This window comes from Sus scrofa, chromosome 3, assembly GCF_000003025.6.
Source record: "Sus scrofa isolate TJ Tabasco breed Duroc chromosome 3, Sscrofa11.1, whole genome shotgun sequence".
NCBI classification, from domain to species: Eukaryota; Metazoa; Chordata; class Mammalia; order Artiodactyla; family Suidae; genus Sus; species Sus scrofa.
This window is the reverse complement of record NC_010445.4, coordinates 103366637-103382493: the sequence shown is the minus strand read 5'-3', so window position 1 is coordinate 103382493 and position 15857 is coordinate 103366637. Positions and strand designations below refer to the sequence as shown.

At 43.9% G+C, this 15857-nt stretch overlaps 1 protein-coding gene across 5 annotated transcripts in view; it reads left to right on the top strand.

Moving 5' to 3' along the window:
• The window catches only part of VIT (vitrin), a 113863-nt gene extending 110496 nt beyond the window's left edge, over nt 1–3367 (top strand). For all 5 annotated transcript variants that reach the window (XM_021087635.1, XM_021087636.1, XM_013996220.2 and 2 more), the window contains one exon: nt 2763–3367. In XM_021087635.1, coding sequence (XP_020943294.1) covers nt 2763–2941 — 179 coding nt within the window. In that variant the 3' untranslated portion in view covers nt 2942–3367. The remainder of the gene's footprint in view (nt 1–2762) is intronic.

Sequence of the window (15857 nt, the reverse complement as noted above, 5' to 3'; positions counted from 1 at the left end):
GATCTGAGCCACATCTGCAACCTATACCACAGCTCATGGCAACGCCAGATCCTTAACCCACTGAGCAAGGCCAGGGATCGAATCCACAACCTCATGGTTCCTAGTCAGATTCATTTCCACTGCGCCACAACGAGAACTCCATTTTCCATATTCTTTAAAGCTGCTTTTAATCATTCTCGAAACAATGGTATAAAATAAACAAGCTGTTAGGAATGAGCAGTCCTGGCTTCTGGAAACCCAAAACCAGACACCAGGTTCAAACAGTCGTCCCAGTGATTTACCCTCTGGAGCCCATGGGGGGTACTCCTGATGGCAGGACAGCAGAAGGCCAGGGCACCAGCAGTCACCAGGCCTCTTGGACTCATATCAGCAGAGAGAAAATGGTCTAAGGTTTAAAAGCAACTTGCCCAATGTTCCAAAGTGAGCAGGAGAAGCCAGGTGGGGCAGCTTTTGAAAAACCCAGGGCTCTCTTGCTTTCTCCAAACATCTGTCCCCAGCTCCGTTCAGCTCCACACTTATTTTTCTAGATGGCCATCCTTTGGGCCTCATCCAGAGGGTATCCTTGGCCTACTCATCACAAGAAGTGAAGATCAAGGGAGATGGTCTGAGCAGCTTTAAAGAATGAGGACCAATAGATGCAAAGGACATGGAGGCCATGAGTACTGTGTCCCTGGGAGTGTCCAAGTCAAGGCTGGGTGACTGTCAGAATCACCAGTAGAGAGTTCTCTATGACAGGAGTGGACTCAAGGATCTGAAAAGCCAGATCGCTAATACTGTTATCTTAATGGGGGGCACCCCTTCCATCCTTGAGCAGAAACACTTGGCAACATTTTAAGCCAAGCCAAAGCTTGGCAGCGCTGGCTTTTCCCAGTGTAGACCAATGTTCAGAGAAAAGACACTGGAGAGGTCAGAGAAGGAACTGGCAGCCTAAATGAGTTTAAATGCAGCTGAATGAGCCACAGTAGAAGAGCAGCTTAGACCAGAACCGTGGGAGGTACGGATGGCTCTCCAGTCAGCAGGACAGGGCACCAGGGAGGTGCTGGAGATACTGACATGGGTGGCTGGCTGGGCCCAAGGAGCCTGGGCAGAAGCCCCACGCAGGCTCTGCCCTCCGTCTCACAGCCGTCTTGCTCACCCCACTCTGGCCAGCCTGGAGGGGGCCGGGCATGGGTCACGGACCTGCTCACCATCTGTACCCCATCAAGAACCACATGCCAGGCATCCTGTTTTCCCACTGAGAACAGAGGCCTGGTCTCTGAATTCCTCTCCCCGCTGAGGCATCCTGCTCCCTGTTACAGTCGGAGCCCTTTAATCCTACTATCTACTCTTTCCCATTTGCCTCTAGACTAGCTCTAGTCCCTCACTTCCTAAAAAGAGAGACAATTCTCTCTGACCGCAGGTTCTGCTGGAGTCACCACCTGCCTCTTCCAGCCACACTGAAAAGATCAGCTCTACATGCTGCCCCACATCTTCATTTCTTTTTCTCGCTCAACCCACAGCAATTCACTTAGTTTCTTTGGCATCTCCTCTCCTGAAACGTCTCTCTCCAAGCGACCAGCTTTTTCGTTTTCGCTTTCATCTTCCACAACCTCCTTGCATCAGTCAACACTGTCAGCCACTTCCTTACCTCTAAACACTTCTCTGCGGTGATGAGCAGATGCTGGGTCACCAGCTCTCTGTGTCTTTTGCAACGGTTCGTTCCTGCGCCAGGATTGAGGTTGGATTCTACAGCTCATAAAGTCATCCTCAAGCCTAAAGTGATTCAATTCCACCACTCACACAGAAGTTCACAGCAGAGTTTATTTGCAAAGCAGACAAGAGAACCCCTCTCAAAACCTCCTCCCCAGAGGCAAGGGGCTCAAGGGTATTTATAAGGTAACAAATAAAGGAGTCGGGCAGTCTGAGGCGGGGGGGGGGGGGGGGGCAGAGAGCGTGATTAGAAAAGGCGCAGGAATCATCCTTCTGCGCAGGCGTAACTAAGCACAGGCCTCTGCACGCCCTAAAGGTCACCAAGCGGGCACCGGCGCATGCCCAGTTGGAGGGTCAGTGGTCCCAGCCTGTCTTAACCAGCTCAGCTGAAGTGACGCTCAGCTCCCAGCTGACTCCAAGTTTCTGGAGAACAATTCAGGCAAACATCTTGTTTAGGCTACGTGCCACTTGGAGGACATGCAGGTCTTAAAATGACCTTGATGAGTGAAGGCAGGTGAAATGGATTTGACTACCGTTTCATTTTCGCTTAAAAGATCTTGGGAGTTCTCTGGTGCCTCAGAAGGTTCAGGGTCCAGTGGCTCTGGTGACAGCTGTGGCACTAGTTGGATCTCTGGATCCTTCACACACCATGTGTGTGGCAAAAAATAAAAAAATAAAAAGATTTTGAACTGGATTTTGGTGCGAGATTCTGAATTGTGTGTGGCTCTAAACACAGAGCAAGTGTGTGTCATGTGGTACAATTTGCACGGCACCACAGTTTCTTTTGTCCCCAAATGTCATCCCCTTGCTGCTCTTGGGCATGGAATTCTTACCATGCATTGACTCCATTTTTCTGGGTTTTTTTCCTCCAAAATATTGTAAACTCCTAGGAGATAGCAGCTATATCAATTTTACTGCTGCTGGCATGCAGCAGACGTTAATGCCTTGGGCACCTCTGTGATTGTGGATTTGGTTGTGTTCAAACACAACAGCCAACAGCAGCAGGAAGGTAAGGATTCATTTCAGTCCCTTTCCTTGGGGACATCTGCTTCATCAACGCTTTGTCCCCACAGGTGTGATCACCTACGCAATAGGCGTGGCATGGGCTGCACAGGAGGAGCTGGAAATCATCGCCACTCACCCTGCCAGGGACCATGCCTTCTTTGTGGACGAGTTTGACAACCTCTACAAATCCGTGCCCAAGATCATCCAGAACATTTGTACAGAGTTCAACTCACAGCCTCGGAACTGAATTCAGAGCAGGCAAAGCACCAGCAAGAGCTGCTTTCCCAACCAGCTCTGGGACAACCCCCAACGCTTTATGGGACGCACGTGGGGCAGCAAGGCACGCAGGGCTTGGAAGGATGTCTTGTTATTATTCTTTGCCAGTGTGGTTTTTCAGACTTCAAGACTTGGAGTTAGAAAGATGATCATAAATGTGTAGAATGAGCCAAAATGATAGGTCATTTTGGGAGTGCTGGGGATTTTAATTTTGAGAATTGTTTTTAAAGTAAGTATTGAGACTAGAATGCAGCACTTATGACAGGCTTAAGTAGAGTTTTTGTGAGATTTTTCACATTTTTATTTCCCCTTGGAATTCTGTAACTCTCCACAAGTTCATTTTTGTCATGACAGTAGAGAAGTCGATTAATTAAATGTTTGAAAGGATTTTGTGCAATTGCTCTGACCATGTCATGGGTAGTGTGACCAGGGTTTGTGGCTGGGCCACCCCCTCTGCTCTCCTGCCCCAGTGACAGCACACCTGAAGGGGTGCAGGCAGCAGCACGGCCCTCTTCTCCGTTATCTAAATCACTGTGTTTCTGTACCATCGCGGGCTGCTAGGGAGCAGCCCAGGAGGACCACACAGATCTAGCCTTAACAGTGGTGCATCGGGCGGGTGCAGACACTTTCAACCTAAGTTGCATGTTAGAGTTACTTGAGAGTGAAATGGTCATTCCCAGACCCCATCCCAATCCCCAGGACTGCTTAGTCTCCTCCAGGAAGGGAGCCTGAACATTGGCAGGTTTGGAGAGCCCTCTGGTGGTATCGATGATAGGTTGCCAGGATTGAGAACCACAGAGCTGCTTCTGAGGGGTCAATGCTACTGCTGTTTCCTGGGAGAATCCCTGTTTATACCTGTTGTTCTGAGTCCCATTTAGTTTAGCATTTATCTTGGATTTTCTGTTTGTTAACTAGATATTATTACTAATAGTTGCATTAGCATAAGCCAGGATGGGTTGGTGGAACTCCACTTTTTACTTCTGGCTTCTACCAAGGACTCATCTATTAGGACGTTAAGTTATATACACCACAGGGAAACACTCAATAGAGTCCTAATAGAGATGACTTACCTGACAAGTTATGCTCTGTAAAAATGTGTATTGGAGAATGCTACTCCAAGTGGAGGCCAAAAGATAGTTCCTCTGTCAGTATTTTAGGACTTTTTTTTTTAGGGCTGCACCCACAGCATATGGAAGTTCCCAGGCTAGGGGTCAGATCTAAGCTATAGCTGCTGGCCTACACCACAGCCACAGCAACGCCAGATTCGAGCTGAGTCTGCGACCTATGGCCACAGCTCAAGGCAATGCCAGATCCTTAACCCACGGAGTGAGGCTGGGGATCAAACCCACATCCTCATGGATGCTAGTCAGGTTTGTTACTGCTGAGCCACAATGGTAAATCCCTAGGGCAGAATATTTACATACGAAATTTTGAAAATAAATAAAAATAATTAAAAAAAAAGAAACTTTGAGTTAAAAATTGCATGAACTTAGCAGACTTTGCATAGAGCTTACCAAATCTCTAATACCTGAGGAGTTATCATCAATTAAAAATGTCATGGTCTACAGAGAAAGTGTCAGCAATTTCAAGTTTAATAACCGTAAATTTTACTTCGAGAGCAATTGCAAACAGATTTGTTTGGAAACTTCAAAATACTAAAACTAGCTTCAAGGAAATTCTTTGTAAACATACCAGTGACACATTACTAGTGACAGAATTAGCTGAGAAACTAAAGAACTCAAGTACTAGGAACAACTCTTCTTCTTATGATTTTGAATGTGCAGATAATTGATATAAAGGAGTTTTTTTTCCCAGTGTCACTTCAATGTACACATGAGTTAATTTTTTGAAGAAAAAATTTTATTTTGGAAAATAGTTTTGGAATATACTTATTGTACTAGGGCCCTAATATAAAAACCAATTTGTTATCAATAAGTATTTCCAAAAATAATATAATTGAAATGATTTTGGTGTTCTTCATTCACACTTTGGAAAATAATCACTCTAGTTATAGGCATTTTAATTTTGAAGATAAATGAAACCTCTTCAAATGTACCCATTGTTGACGTGCTGTCAACACATATTTGAGGGTATGCTGTGTTAGAAAGGACCATCAGAAGTGTTTAGGCCCCAGAGGTGTCATCAGATTGTCCATGTGCATGTTCAAGTTGCCAGAGATGATGATGGGAGTCAGGATGGAGAGAGAAACAGTGAGCCAAGTTCATGTATGCTCAGCAAATGACAGAGGGTGACTGGGAGGTTGGGAGAGGACAGCAGTGACAGAGATGGGGGTCTGAGGCCAGATCTTCAAGGGAGCTGGGAGCAGACCTGTCCCGTTTCCAGGCCTGCAGGGTGTGACAGCACAAACAGCCTCCATGCAGGAGGTGGAGGAAGACTGCCAGGCCTCAGGTAAAAGCAGCAAGGAGAGGGTGAGGCCTCTGGGGGCTTGGAGGTGGCGGTGGCGGTGGCGGCAGCAGCAGAGAGGAGTGGGAAGCCTGCAGTGGGAGTGGGGCCGGGTCAGGTCAGGGTCTGCACAGAGCAGGGTGGAGACAAGGGCCCTGGGGGTAATGGGTGCCATGAGAGACTTGTGTATAAATGCCACATTGCTCAACCTAAATTGTGCCCCACATTGCTGGGCAGGCACTGAAATCTTAACACCAGAGACAGAACTTCAGAGCAATCTACTTCAAATTCTCCAACGGCAGAAAAAGAACCCCAGGCCTTAAGAAGGTTGTGCAGATGTGAAGGGACAGAACTAGAATTCAGATCTCCTGTCTTCCAATCTCCCGACTCATCTGACTGCCTTCTTAGAGGGTCAGAACCCCCCATCCCCATCCCCACACACACACCTGCTTCTGTGCCCTCAAGGGCTCTGGTTCAGCCTTTGCGGAGCTCTCTGGGTCCTGCAGTCTCGAACCCAATCTCCTAAGGAAATTCCATCTTTCATTCCATGGACTCAGCCGAAAACCTCCTCTGTGCTCTTTCTCATCCAAGTCAACCAAAATGAACAGACGAGGAACATCAGGCCAGCTTCTCTGGATGCAGGTGATGTCTCAACTCTACTCTAGTGCCCCACCTCTTAGGAGTAAAGAACCTTTCAAAGAGCTTTCTTGGCTATAAGTTTTGCAGCTAAAGCTCTGCTAAAAAATTCCAGCCGAAATGACAGGGTTCAGATATTTCTTGTTTCTCTGGGCTCTTTAAACTCTTTAAACAGGACAAAACCTCCACGAAGCAAGTTTTCCGGCGGCAGTCTCAGGGGGCCGGCATGGTTTTATAAAGAAGACAATGCTTCCATTACCAAGGATTTTCCAGCCTCAAAGAGGAGTTTCCAAATAATAATGTTATTTTCCAGTCATGATCCTAAGAAAAGTTCTCCCCTTGGGTTACCAATATATAAATGTAGTAAGTAGGAAATGGAGTAAGCTTGAATGCATGAATTCAATTACTTTGGAAAGAGATATGTATTTAACTAATGGCTTTGAGGAATTCACAGTCCAGTGAGAAACCAGACATAAATGAACAATTAAAATTGTATAATTAATATCATGGGAGTACGCTCAGAGTGCATGCCTGGCGACTGCAAGCAACTTCATGAGAAAAGTAACTGTGAAGTGCCTGATAATTAGTGTTTGCTGCATGCTGGGCACTGTCCTAAGGGCTTCACACGTATTAACTCACTTATCTTATTCCTATGATTTGCTGCGAGAGGTACTACTATTATTCCCACTTTATAGATGATGCAACCGAGGCATGAAGATATCAAATAACTTGCCCAAAGTCAGGGGGCTAGTAGAGGCAGATCTTGGAATTAAGCCCAAGCAATCTGACTCTAGGGTCTGTTTATTTAGCCCTTTGCTTCTTATGATAGTCGCTACAAAATAACCAAAGTGGCTGCATAGGGGGTTCTCTAGTAAGCTTGATGATTTAAAATATATGTATAATTCTGCTAAATGTATGCCCAGGGTCTATTAAATGTGCAAAGTGAGAAGTCTGTTAAACATCCAATGCAAATTGCACTTCACCCCATCCCTCCGCCAGCTTCTCTTGACAGCCTCCTGCCCTCACTTAACATGGGTGATTTTAATCTGCAGCCCATAGTCCCTGAAGCTCCCTAAACACACTGGGCTTCCCATCCTCTTGTTAAACTCCTAATCATCCTTCAAGTCTCAGTCCAAATGCCACCTCCTCTTCAGAGCCTTCTCTGATTTGCTCAGATAGACTTAGGCTCTCTGGATACAGAATCCCGACCCACCTATTTTCCAGCATCTCCTTTGACCCTTCTCATTAGGGAACACAATCCACACACATGGTCAAGGACATGGAATACAGGGAATGAGAATTCTGAAATCTAAGTCACCTGACAGTTCTGACTCCTAATAATGGCCCTTTTTAGAATGGGAGGCAGAGATATTTCAGGAAGACAGAAATAGGAAATGACGGCAAGAAAGAAACAATCTACTTCCATGCAGACTGCACCACTCTTTTGAACACTTCTCAGGTTCATTACTGTTATAATCACTATTTTCCTAGGGCCAGAATCTCTTCAGGTATCTATCCACAGGGAAACTCTGTTCCTTACCTTCCGCTCTCACTTTTCCTGCAGAAATGAAAATCCTATTTTCTGTTTACCTCCCTTAGTTTCACTCAACAAACATGTTTTAAGCATCTGTTATGCACCAGGCACTGTGACAGGCAGTGAGGTAGGAAGATAAATAATACCTGGTCCCTGCCCAAGGAGCTTAGGGAGGCAAGGAGGCTTGAAACAGTGTGACACACATAGAGTGGCAGGTGAAACTTGAGCTTGAGGCTCAGGAAAAGAAGCTGAGGAAAGAGGCAGGAGCCAGGCCATGGAAGGTTGTGTTGGTTAAAGTTAGTTTTCTCAGTTGCAAGTAACAGAATCTCAACTCACAGTGGCTCATGCAAAGGGGAAATTTTTGGAAGGAAACTGGAGGAGAGCACGAACCCCAAGGTGAGGGAGACAGCAGTGTCTCGGAAAGGAGAAGAGCAGGACAGGAGAACTGGGAAGCCCTCTCACTCTCTTCTCCTCCAGAATGAGCTCCATCTGCACATAGTTGAACAACCCTACAGAGAGGGAACAGAGTGAAACTTCCCACCCATTTAGGATTGACCTCCCAGTGCAGCCTGCTTCAGGAGGGCCACCCAGCAAACCAAGGTGATGCAGAATGTTGGGGACTAGCACTCACATTGTTCTATCAGATCACTGTGCAATTAATAACCTTTTGAGGTTCCTTGAGGCATCACATTGTCTTAAATGCCAACAAATACATGTCCACATGTTTCCAAGTTTGGAAAGCCAAGTGCAGGCTGAATGATAGTCTTCCAGCTCTGCAGGCTCCCTCTGTTTTCCTTAGAGGCTTTACCAAGAAAACCAATGACTGTCAAAGACTCCCTTTACTTCTCTTGGCCTGAATGGCTACATGATATTACTTGTTTATAGTCCATTAGCCGTTGAAAACTGCTCAGAACGTCAGGGGGGCAGAAGAGCTGCCTCCGGGATCCATCTCTGCTTTTAGTAGGAAGGCCTAATTGGAGAGAAAAGTACTATTTAAATAACCATCTCCATGGAAAACAAATAAGGTTGAAAGACCACGATTTCAGTGTAGGCTTTGCTTTTTTCTTTTCTTTCTTCTTTTTTAAATGTCCTATAATTGAAAAATACCAAGCTTAACTTTATCCCTGCCATCCCTCTTACACAAACTGGGCCCGCAGGCAATAAGCTGCCCAAGTAAGCAAATACTATACTTAGTTTGGCAGCTGAGATTTTCTTATAAAAAAAAAATACAATTCCAGCTGAATAGCTCCTTTCTGTGACTCCTCTAGTTTCACACTTGGTTGAGGTGAACAGGGTGTATTCAGGTTAATGGCAAATTGGAATCTGGGTTCTCAACAAAGAGCCTTTACATGACTGCCCAGGGCACAGAAACTGTGAGGCTCTGGAAGCCATGGAAACTGTGCAAACACCAAAACAAGACCCAAAATCAATTGAATTGTTGTTGGTCTGACATCCCCAAGGAATCTATAAACCTGTATCCTGATATTATGATATTGATTTTTTTTCAATTATCCTAATACTCTACAAGTTCTCCTTGAAATCAAAGTGAAAGGGAATTTCTTTCCAACCTCAGTAAGGATATTGTGTGATTATTTTCAAGCCAAAAAGGGAATAGGGACAAGTTGAAGGTTACAAACTGCTGTAGTAGACTGTCTAAGATAGGCACCAAGCAAAATAAATAAGCAGACGAAGTCTTCTAAATGGCAAAGTGGAGGGGTCATTTGGTTTTCTCCTAAGAGAATACCCTCATTGAACCTGGGGATAACAGCAGTGTGGAAACTCCAGGGGATCTTTCCAGCTCCTCTGACCTAAATGCAAGGCCTGGAACACCCACATGCCTGCTTCTCCTGAGGTGGAAAACCAACTCTTTCATCCCAGAGTCACTCTAATCCTGGGCAGTTAGCAAAGATCGCTGGAAACAAAGTATCAGTGGAGCTGAGGCAGTGTACCAGTGAGGACCAGCCAACACCATTGAGTAATCATCATTCATATGACTTTGTTTACACCCAGGCTGGGGGGAGGCCTAGGGAAACTCTGGTGATGAGGGTAAAACCAATCTTAGACATCAGTTATAAAATCCTAGTGTTCCATGAACGATGCTAGCAGCTTGATATTTACCATGTCATTGAAAACACACAAAACTCTGTCTTCTACTCTACAGCATCAAATCCAAAATCTTTGGAGGCTGACCTGTTACTTGAAGTTCCAAGTTGCCTTTTGCCTTCCATGTCCCTTTTCTTATTTCCCTGATCATTAGGTAGGAGTTACTACCAGCTCAGACAATGTAAATCTGTTTGCCGACAGGCTCTTAAACATAGAATAGTGGCAGATGTTACGTGTGTCATGGGCAGCCTGAGGAGTGAGAAGGAAGGAGTCTCTGTGTAGAATCTCCCTCAACCTCTTTATTTTAAAGAGAAGGTATTTGGTTGATGAACTGTTTTGACTTTCAAGAGACCCTGGACATTTATAAAAACTAAGCATTTTAGAAACAAGTGGCTCTAAGAAATTCTCTCTAAGCAAACTCTAGTTATATCTGGGGATAATTTTCTTAGGTGAAAGCCAGTTCGGGATTGTCAGGCACATCCTCCAATGCCAGACTCCATGGTAAAACCCTGTCTCATATCCACTTCATTCCAGGGAACATAACAGAGTGGCCACAGTAGGGAAATGGCTCTGGCATGGTACCCTGGCAACTCTGCACACCTTGAGGCCACACGGGCAAGGCTACCTGTGCCTTGTTGGAATGCCTTGAGATCATCCCAAGAACATGGCAAGGTGGGCAGTTTGTGAGAAGCTGTCACAGACCACTTTGTCCACCTTCCCATCTCATAGCAAGTGTTCGCGAAACATTTTTTTCAGCCTCGGACTTTCTACCTGGCCCCTCCTTGGGGGATAGCTACAGCCTATAAAGTGAATTCACTGCCCTCTAGAATTGATGCCCCACCACTGATGTTGACTGTCCCTCAGCTCCTTTTGCTTTGGTGTTGTCCTTGGGACAAGGGAGCTGACTGGAAAGTAAACTGTCCTAGTCCACTGGAGTCTTTACTTGCCAACACTATGGCAGAGTGGCAGCTCACCTGGCCAGGCAGTGACCCCTGTTGCACAGGGCCAGTCTGACCAGTTGACAGTAGCCGCTTTTCTTTTTCCCGGATGCCCTAGAAAGCCCTCTCTACCCCAATACTGTCCCCCGAGAGGTTTCTGGATACCCCTGACCCTGCATGTCCACAGTAATGATGAGCTCCACCCCAGTCACCTGCTCCGGCGGCAAATGATCTATGTGCCAGTGATTGGGGCACTTTTTCTCACCAAGGAGCAAAGTGCAGAACAAATTCCCTCTTTAGGTCTATGAATGTTTGCTGTTACACCCCACCTTCACCACACCTGAGTGGTGCCCTGGCAGCCTTTGGGCACAGATGATGCAGAGGTGTTGCCGGGGCAGGTCAGGTAGGAGTGACACGTGCAGAGAGATTCTGAGGCCAAGGCCCCTAAAATTGATTCGTGATGTGTGTGGTGGGAGACGGATGAGGTGGTGTCAACTCTCACAGCTGGTATTCACCCCTCTCCATGGTTTAAGGAGCAAGGCTGCATCTTGACAAAGCATGCCTGGGGAATTAAAAGGGAGCTTTCTTAGCTTTTCCTCCTGAATCTGGCACTGCCTATAAATTCTCTTAAATAAATCTATTTTCTGGAAAAAATTAGGAATGGAGAAAATTAGGTTTACTTTAGTTTGACTCCTTTTCTAAGGAGGTTTCTAAATAAATCACCTGGAAACATTCAGATTATGAAGGTTTCTACAACAAGAGGTCTTTGTAATGTGTTGCTTTTGGTTACCAGGTCCAGAATTCTCCACAGCGAAGTTTCTCTCTGCATGCCAGGCACTATTAACAGCTGCCCGAGGTTTGCAGGGGTGGCAATGAGGAGAAAGGGGAGAAACTGGCCTTCTGAGGGGCTTCCATGTGCCTGGCACTATCTCTGAGGGACTTAATTGGGATAAGAGATCTGAAAGCATCACCTTTAGAGGGAAAAACAGAGGCTCCGAGTTGCTATTTGTCCCAGAGTTACACATCTGATAAATGGCACATTCAAACCCAAGTTTTTCTCAGAAGAAAAAAAATTTAAGTAAACACAATATAATTTTAGTAAATACAGTAAGGTTATGCAGCAATATTTTGGAGAAAACAGCAATCATTTAAGGTTTGCTCTTCAATGAAGGAAAGAGAAAGCCAAGAAGTTAAAAAGCCATGGAACAAATTAAACTGAAGCCATAAAGAAGGTTCAAATTTATAAATTCTGAATAACAGGCGGTGAAGATGAAAGAAGGATGTCCAAAGTGCAAAGCTGGAAGGACAGAATTATTTAAAGAAATACTGTTTTAGAATTTTCAAGTCCAGTATATATGGAAACTTCTCAAATGACTAGGTAAGAACAACTTTCTGGAAGAACAAAGAAATCCTGTGCTTTTTCCTCACGGAAGAACACACTGGGTTTTCCTTAATTTTGAAAACTGGTCATCAGCATGTGGGAAAATAGGTATTTCTTGATACCCAGAGACTGCTCTTGTGATTTTCCCTCCTTGATCTGTTTGGGCAGGAGTTTGTCTGAAGAACCTGCCAGAACAGCTTTCCTTTTATTCATCGTCTCAAAAAGATAAACCTCTGTTTTCACTGGTTTTTCTCTCTTGTTTTTCTGTCTTACATTTTATTGATTCCTGCTCTTATTTTTATCATTCCCTTTGTTCTCTTTGCTTTGGGTTTACTTTGTCCTGCTTTGTCTGGTGTCCCAGTGTGAAGGTTGAGATCAAGTTGAGAGCTTTCTTCTTTTCCCGTATGAGAGTTTAGTGCTACATACATTTCCCTCTAAGCACTCTTTAGGTGCCTCTCATAAATTTTGGTATGTTTTCATTTTCATTCGGTTCAAGATACTTCTTTTCCCCAATATTTTATTTTATTTATTTATTTATTTTTGTCTTTTTGCCATTTCTAGGGCCGATCCCTTGGCATGTGGAGGTTCCCAGGCTAGGGGTCGAATTGGAGCTGTAGCCACCAGCCTACGCCAGAGCCACAGCAACGCGGGATCCAAGCCGCGTCTGCAACCTACAGCACAGCTCACAGCAACGCGGATCCTTAACCCACTGAGCAAGGGCAGGGATTGAACCCACAACCTCATGGCTCCTAGTTGGATTCGTTAACCACTGAGCCACGATGGGAACTCCCCCCCAATATTTTAAAATAAACTTTTTTAAGAACATAACAAAGTTGAACAGATTCATAACAAAGCTGAACAGAAAGTATAGAGATGTTCACTATACCTGAGGTCCGCCCCACCCTGACACAGCCTCCCTTCTCCTTCGATCTCCCCCACCAGAGTGGTACACTTATTATAATGGATGAGTCCACACTGACACATCACTATTACCCAAAGCTCATGGTTTACATTAGGGTTCACCCTTGGCATTGTACATTCTGTGGGTTTTGACAAATGTATAATGATGCATATCCACCATTATGGTATCACACCAATAGTTTCTCTGCCCTAAAAATCCTCTGTGCTTTACCTCCCTCCACTACAATCCCTGGAAACCACTGGTCTTTTTCCCGTCTCTATAGTTTTCAGAATGTCACAGTTGGAATTACACAGTATATAGCCTTTTCAGATTGGTTTCTTTCACTTAGTAATATGAATTTGTTTCCACCTTGTCTTTTCATCACTTGATAGCTCATTTCTTTTTTTGCTGAATAATATTCCATTGTTTGGATGTGCCACAGTTTACTTATCCATTTACCTACTGAAAGACATCTTGGTTGCTTGCAAGTTTTGGCAATTATGAATAAAGCTTCTATAAACATCCTTGTGCAGGTTTTGTGTGATTATAAGCTTTCAACTCAGTTGGGTTAATACCAAGGAGCATGATTGCTGGATCATTTGCTTAAATTATATTCAGTTTTATAAGAAATTGCCAAACTGTCTTCCAAAGTGGCTGTCCCATTCACATTCCCACCAGCAATGAATGAATGTTCCTGTTGCTCTACATCCTTGCCAGTCTAAATACTTTTTAGTTTTCCCTTGACCCTTTGGTTTTTTAGAAGTGTGTTATCTAGTGGCCAAATATTTGGGGATTTTCCAGGCATCTTTCTTTTATTAGATTCTAATTTAATTTCATCATAGTCCACGAACATACTTTGTATTATTTGAATCATTTAAAATTTATTGAGACGTGTTCGATGGTCCAAAATATGGTCTATCCCTGTGTAACCCTGTGTAACATTAGATTATTCCGCCTCTATCTTTTGGGTGACTCCTCAGCTTCTGATAATTTCTCACATGCTTATACTTACCAATCCTCAGCTGGAGACTTGGACAGGGCCCAGGTGAGATCTCCAGAGCTCTCCTGTACTATTCTGCCTTGGACATGCCAAACTCTCAACTCTCTTTTCATTTCATAGAAATTAGGCTCTGCCTGGGTTGCCCCTCTCTATATTGAGTCATGGACACTCTATAGGCAGTAAACTGGGGCAATAATTCGTTGTCCTCATTCTTAGGGATAACTGTCTTGTGCTGTTGTTCAATATCTGGAAACTGCTGTTGCTGCCATTGTTGGTTTCTCTATTTTTAAAAGTTGAGTAAACATAGCCTCTGACACTTCTTCTTGATCAAAAGCATAATTTGGTCTACTTTTTATATCATAAGTTTTTAACATTTGGGGACTTTTCTTAATTGATTGGCTCAAAGTACATATGCCTAGAGATGTTTATGTTTTTCAGTATCTTCTGGAAGTCAAACCAACCTCTTCTGAGGCGTAAAAGATAAATTTCTTGGGATAGAAAGAATGCAAGAAGAATCACAGTCAAATATAACAATTTAGGAACAAACTCAAGGCTCTAGCTGATAGATTTCTTCAGGATTAGCTGAAAAAAGCCTTACTAGGCTTTGATGTTTGATCATTCTTCAGAGAGTAAGTGAATTCAAAGCAGGGAATGGACAAACAAGATTACAATGATTGTGTAACACCCTATGGAGGAAGCAAATATTTCATTTGGGAGGTGATGTTTTCAAGAGTCAGGATTTTAGGACTTGGTGTCTACAAATTACATGTATTACCTTTCATAATCAGAGTGAGAGAGGAGAGATAAGGGAAATGCAAAATAGAAATGAGTGACTAGAGATTCTCTTCTAATGGGGTAGTTGTGGCAGAAAGGGTTTGTAGTCTAACTCAACAGCCATTTGAAAGTGACTTCTCACTTGCCACCTCTTGACTATGACAGCTGAGAAAGTGAGATACTCACTCAACATGTATTGGCCAGAGCAATGTCCTGGCCAATGAGATATGTGGTGAAGTCTGCTGGAGGGAGGGCCTTTGAGAAGGTTTCCTTTACGGTCAAAAGGAGAGAAGTCCTACTGCCTCTCCTCCTTTTTACCTTCTTCTTGCCTTGAACTTGGATAACATGACTGGTATTGCAGAAGCCATCTTGAAGCCAAGCAACAGATGAGAATCCAAAACTCTAAGAATGGCAGAAAAGAAATAAAAAGAGCCTGGGTCTGTCTTGACATTTCGAACAGGTGGAACAAATGCCAATACCTTCCTTACTCTGGACTTATTACTGGAGAATAACCCCTAGTTTTAGGGCATTCTTTGGTCTTCTCAAAAATAAGGGCTACTTGCTGAAACAGAGTGTAAATTGGCAGGGTTGCACTTTGCCTGAACCAAAAACAAATAGTCTAATTATAATGACCAAAACATTCAGATTAAGATAGGCAAGGTGGGTAATATCCATGACTCATTTCAGATTATTCTTTGCCATCTGTTTTACATGTTTGTACCTAAGAAGAGTTTTCAAATTCTTGGGAAATTTTCTTGGGAACTTTTCTTGGGAACTTGTCTACTGACTCTATTATCATGAACCAAACTACTTTGCAAATTCTTCCAAATGACATGGAAACAAGAAAGGTCTGTGTAAAGCAATGAGATTCGAGCAGAAGGAAGAAAAGAATCGGTATCCTTATTTTTCAAAGGCAAGGCAAATGGAGAAACAGATTAACACACCTCCTCAATTACTGATCCAGGAATCTTCAGATGAGACTCTGAGCAAATTCTTGATATATCTTAATTTTCTTTTCCTTGCCCTTCAACTTGCCATGGGGAATTGGGTATGAAAAATGAATACTTCTTTTGAACTGTTCACCATTTATAATCATAGAGCCCAAGAGCGAGCAGGCTATCATCTTTGCTGTAACTTTTGCTTGATTCAACACTGAGCCTTTCACATATTGTAGTGCATCTTCACCATGTGTAATTCACATGACAAGAAATATTGGC